Source organism: Nelumbo nucifera, chromosome 2 (assembly GCF_055504915.1).
Source record: "Nelumbo nucifera cultivar China Antique chromosome 2, China Antique-T2T, whole genome shotgun sequence".
NCBI lineage: Eukaryota > Viridiplantae > Streptophyta > Magnoliopsida > Proteales > Nelumbonaceae > Nelumbo > Nelumbo nucifera.
In genome coordinates this window covers 69,994,861-70,000,924 of record NC_142650.1, presented here as the reverse complement: position 1 = coordinate 70,000,924, position 6,064 = coordinate 69,994,861, and the positions used below count along the sequence as shown (strand labels likewise).

Here is a 6,064-nt window from a genome sequence, read left to right as displayed (position 1 = left end):
GCTGAGATGTGCATGTGGGGCATTTTTGGGGCGCGTTCTGCTGGGGCAGATGTGAACTCGATGTTTCCCTTCTACATTGTAAATGATAATACCCAAACGTTCCTATGGAAAATGTGATTAACATGTTAATATTTGATTTGGATTTCTTGTGATTAATTAGAAATAAAAACATTATTTAATGTGATTAAACTATTAATCCGAATTTGTTGTGAGTTTTTTGTTTTTTTTTTTCTGTGGTATTAGATTTTTTTTACAATAAATATTATTATTGTTATTTGATTATTACGATATCCGAAAAATACCCAAACCGAATAAGACCCGAATCGGCTCGAAATTGACAGCACAGTCAGCACTAGAGCAGGTCCCAAGCTCCGGATCACAATCCGTGTTCTCCAAAGGAAACAAATCTTGACCGCTAGTTCCATTTCAAATCCAACGGTCTGAGGCACTTTCGCCACATTCACAAAAATTTAAAAAATTTCACTTCGCGCCTATATAACGATGCTCTTGTGCGATCCTCTGCATCACTCATTTCTCTATCGCTCTCCCAAATTTCAATCTCTTACAGAGTCCTTAATTCCTTCACATCTCTCTTTCTCTTCCTCCGTTTTTCCTAGGAAATGGCAAGAACCAAGCAAACTGCAAGGAAATCGACCGGAGGTAAGGCCCCCAGGAAGCAACTGGCGACCAAGGCGGCCAGGAAGTCGGCTCCGGCGACCGGTGGAGTGAAGAAACCCCACAGGTTCAGGCCTGGGACGGTGGCTCTGAGAGAAATCAGGAAGTATCAGAAGAGTACCGAGCTTTTGATTCGAAAGCTTCCATTCCAGAGGCTCGTTCGCGAGATCGCTCAGGACTTCAAGACCGACCTCAGGTTCCAGAGCAGCGCGGTTGCTGCCTTGCAGGAGGCCGCCGAGGCTTATCTGGTTGGCTTGTTTGAAGACACCAACCTCTGTGCAATTCACGCAAAGAGGGTAACTATTATGCCCAAGGACATTCAGCTTGCACGAAGAATCAGAGGAGAGAGGGCTTGATCTATTCTTTAGTCTCTTTCTCTCTAACATCCGCCTCTCCATTCTGTTCTGTACTAAGTATTTGTTCAGTTGTTTCTCTTAGGCTTACAGAGTATGTTTCAATCAATGTTTGGTTCATGTTCAAGTTGTAAAACCCTTAATTGTGATCACTGATCTGATGTAAATTTTCCTTTTGGAAATGAAACCCAATTAAGCTAAAATGAGAAGTGTCTGGTTTTCATCAGTTATTCATTCCTACGGAAAGAGGTTTATTAGGGCCCTGGCTGGAGAATGAAACCTCAACAATAGGTAATTAAAGCAGAACCCCAGAATTTCCATGGTGCAGAATGATAAGAAGCTGTAGTTTTTTTCTTGTTGTTGTTGTCTGTGTAACTGGACTCTGGAGCCAAGCTGATTTACTAATCGGATATTGGGGATTCTTGAAACATGGAGACAGAAGCCAAGATGGGGCAAATGAATATGAAGCATCATCTCAGCCAAATGCTTGATTCTCTGTAAAGCTTTACAATCAAGGGTTCCATTTCAAGATCCATCTTTTACTGTTCTGGAGTTCACAGGCTTCAAGTGTGGATTGTATACTCTTTGTCATGGGTCTTGTTTACTTTCTCGTCAAACACAAACTCCATTGCAGTTTGCAGAGATTCAACATTAATTTTCAATGCTGGGGCGGGGAATTCAGTTGGGTCAAGTGTTTTGTTTTCCCCGCAAATGGGATGGGATGTCGTGGTTGGATCATCACATCACAAGGATTGGAGTATTGATTTCTGATCTTTCAGATGAATCCAAGGATAGACGATTTGGTTTGGACGGGGTTCGTCGATCGCAGACGCCGGAGATGCATATTTTGCCGAATTTGCATCGTCCGGTCGATGGGTTATTCTTGTTTCTTGATCTGCAGAATTAATGTTTACATATTAGATATATATCTGAAGACAATACAACAACTCAAGTTGAGATGGCCGAGTTGGTCTAAGGCGCCAGATTAAGGTTCTGGTCCGAAAGGGCGTGGGTTCAAATCCCACTCTCAACAAGCAATTTTTTCATTTACAAAGAGCCCATGCTACAAGGATTGTGGGCCCAATCTCAAAGTGATTTTTTGGTTAAATTACAAAAAACCCCCTGTATTTTAATCTGCCATTAAGACCCCTGAACTTTCTTTCGTTAATGCTTCGTCAGTTATCTTTGAAAAAGATTTTCTTCTGATTATTTAAAATTTTCTAAATACCCAAACTACCATTTTAAAGTCCAACCGTTTAAAGTTTCTAAATGCCCAATTTCATCGTCAGTTCTTCTCTTTTTCTCTTCAGCCATTTGCTTTTTGCTTAACATCTGAAAGAAAAAGATAAACTTGACCATCTGCTTTGTGTTAAAGAAGAACAAAATAAAAGTAGTGTCTTTTCCTTTCTTTTTATTTGTTCTGCTGATTTTTTGGGACGTATTAGCCCCCCTTGTAATATATTCATAGTTATTATCAAAAAAAAAAAAAAATCAGATTACAGCTGCACGTGTTGCAGAGAGATTAGCACAAGAGGTTAGAATATACTTACCTCGTTGCAGCAGTCATATCTAATCTAGCAATCACTTCCATGGTTTTGTGGCTGTAATTTATCACAAATTTTGTGGTTGTAATTTTATCATTATCATTTCTATTATTCCCACCTGATTTGGCACTGTTTTCTTAGAAACATTGCTGCTGATGTTTGAGTGGGAAGCATCATTTTCTATAAAAATGGTGTTTTTTTTGTTTGGAAACATTGCTGACATGTAAGATATTTTCTGAAGAAACAATACATTCTGTTTGGTATACCGGTGCTCCATATCTGTTTTTAGCACTGGTACCCATTATAGGAAGTTCACGTCACTGTCACAGCATGCCCTTATTGGAAGCAACAAGTTCTAATTTGAGAAAACGTCAAATTTAACATTGCTCCAAACCACACCTTCTTGATTTCCAAGGCATGGCTTGAAATACCTATTTTTTCATGGAAAAATGATTCTATACATATTGAGTTTCCTAAAATATTATTTTTTCCAACGTAGTGCTGATGTATCACCATTTTTTGGAGCAACGGCATCAATGCCAAACATACACTTTTATCTATGAGCATTGCTGTAAGTCATTGCTTCCTCCAAGAAAAAAAGAAATAAATAAAAAAATAGAACTCTAAAATGTAAATGTACAATGGATCCTTTGAAATTACAGGTGGGAATAATGGAGTTTTAAGTAAGATGGGTCATAAAGCATTATGGCATGCTTCGTTTTGAATTTAGGTGCGTGGAAGGAAGGTGGTGGTGAAAACTGAGAATGAACGTGAGTGCGAGTGTAGGAGACTAAGGCCATGGAGGAAAACATGTGGAAGGAGCAAGAAATGGAGGCGTGATTAGGCTTCCTCTTCAGAAGTTTTCTGTCCATTCTTTCTTGCCTTTGCCTTAAAATAAAGGGAAAATTCCTTATCAGTACCCTGTATTATGGCTCAAGTGACAATTTGGTCCCCAAACTTTAAAATGTGATAATCCAATACCTAATCTTTTACAATGTGACAATCTAGTACTTGCCGTTAACCAATCCATTAATCAGCTATTAAGTAACATTTGAAAAGTCAAAAAATGCCCTTCTAATGCTATCTAATTCTCTTTATCAACCATCCAAACATTGACAATAAAATGAATAGTCCCAAATTCTAGATTCTTCTAAACAATCACTAACTTTTTTGAATAGAAGAGGCTAGGATTTGGGACTATTCAATTTTTTGTCAACGTTTGAATGGTTGATAAAGAGAATTAGATGGTTTGAAGGACATTTTTGACTTTTCAAATGTCAATTAACGGTTGATTAACGGATTGGTTAACGACATGTACTAGATTGTCACATTTTGAAAGTTTGGGTACTGGATTGTCACATTGTGAAAGATTAGGTACTGGATTGTTGCATTTTAAAGTTTGGAGACCAAATTGTTATTAGAGCCAAAGTACAAGATACTGATCGAGAATTTTCCCTTTAATTTAAGGCAAAGGCAAGAAAGAGTGTTTCTGGGCATTCTGTTTCAAAGCATGTACCTTTATGGGAGTTTCTCTAGTTTTCAGTGGTGGTCAATGCCAATTACAGGAATGAACCTAAGTCTAACGTTAAACATTCATTGTATAGATTTTATCAAGTAGGAATTAATAGAATAAATTTATGCTAATCAAATCTGATATGATTAATGTCTCACCACCAACCAAGAGATATATAGGCTGTTTGAGCTCAACGTCTTCGCATCACTTTTCTTTGATGGAACACCCATCAAAGAATTCAATGACTCAAAATCTATTAGAGTTCCATTCCGACAAGACCACTGGTGAACCAACAGAAGTATTTCCCGGTGAGAAGCGAGGTATTTTGAGATGGTTAAGTTTTAAAAGAAAGGGTAAGAAAAGGAAAATAGAGAAAGCTTATTAGGGTATTTTAATAATTTAATGCTTTCTATCATCTGACCTAACGGCTGAAGCGAGGTATTTACCCTTTTTTTTTCATTATAATGAAATGTAGCCACCCCTCAAATTTACTTATGAAAAACAAAAATATAACAGAAATAAAATGCGAAGAAAATCAGATTTATGAAAATAAATGAGTTGCATTGCTGACGATGGATCCTTTACACTTGAGCCCCAACTTTGAATTTGCAAAGTGGATTATACAATCTGAATTGGGCAGAACTCCAACAAAGAGGAAATTGTCGGTATATGTGACTTCTACTCTGCCTTTTCCACAACATCTATCCTGTGAAAGAAGACTGAGCCGTTGGCAAGTATAACATCACAAATATTGACTTATTCTGCCCCTTTAGATTAAGACAAGTGTCTCAATGATCATGGTTTTATGTCACATGATCATTCAGCCCATTTTAAGCCAAACATCTTCTCGCTGACTTGGTTAAAAGGTTGAATGGATTCAATTCAGATCTAATAACCACCCTGTGAACATGTCAAATACAACTGAGATAAAACATATACTATTTTTAGTAGAAAATAAATAATAATAATAATATAATAAAATTGTAGGTGATGTTTGTTACCGTTTACGTTTATTGATGGTGTCATATAGGCGCCATCTCAGCATTTTCTCTCTTTTGCTCTTCTTTGTACATCGAAAATCTAAAAAGTGAACTTTGGTTTATGTGTATGCCAGCCGTTTGTAGAAGTTATTTTTTGAAGCTTCCACAAACAGCTAGGCGTTTATTCACTGTTATGTTGAAGTGGCACCTAGTGGCATCCAGTTGTCATAAACGGTTGCAATTATTGCATTTTTCGGTTTTACCAGCAAATAAAGTACAAACATTTATTCAATAAACATAAACGGTACCAAACATACACATAAAAATGATATTAACAAACTTTCTCCATTAATGTGTGGCTTTTCACATGGCCAGTGGATTCTCCTACAGGTTGAGGATCCCAAACCGAAGGCCTGTGCCTGTGGCCACCCATTCCAACATTTTATGTATTGACAGGCACATTTTAATCCAATTTGACCTACTTTCCCTCTCCATTAAATAGTGATTTATCTATATGAGAAAAAGGAATCACTTATTAGAGGAGTGGAAATTAAATGCCAGATTTGAAGAATTTACACTGTATTGGGCCTGTGCTTTTGGGTTAGATGCCTAGGCCCATTAACAATTTCTCAACCCGACCTTGCCCAAGTTGCATAAGGAAAAATATTGTAGACTTGAACCATTCAACCTAGAAACCGGCCACCATTCCAGTCCCATTTAATACCCGACCTGTTATGGAAAAAAAATTTGATTTGGTCAATGAACCGTTGACCTAGACGACTTGACTGTTGAATCGTCGTGCATTAACCATAAAATGATTAAATTATTTTCTTTAGAAATAAAATACCAAAAATATTAAGATCTGTGATCTGTATAATGACAAAAGAGGAATTTGAGAGAAAATAGAGAGGCAAAATTGAGATCGACTTAAGAGAGATAGTTGGGGAGAAAGAGAGACGACTGTGATGTTATAACAGCAAGTGGTGCCATCACCACCAC

The 6,064-nt window shown here is 37.4% G+C and overlaps 1 protein-coding gene and 1 non-coding gene across 2 annotated transcripts; both read left to right on the top strand.

Moving 5' to 3' along the window:
* The first annotated feature begins 519 nt into the window (after positions 1–519).
* On the top strand, positions 520–1,231 carry LOC104601484 (histone H3.2). The gene has a single exon (XM_010264828.3). It carries the CDS (start codon positions 621–623, stop codon positions 1,029–1,031), a length of 411 nt encoding a protein of 136 aa, XP_010263130.1. The 5' UTR covers positions 520–620; the 3' UTR covers positions 1,032–1,231.
* A 749-nt stretch (positions 1,232–1,980) lies between these two features.
* On the top strand, positions 1,981–2,061 carry TRNAL-AAG (transfer RNA leucine (anticodon AAG)). Its single transcript has one exon. It is a non-coding gene; the product is annotated as a tRNA-Leu (tRNA).
* Positions 2,062–6,064: the final 4,003 nt, after the last annotated feature.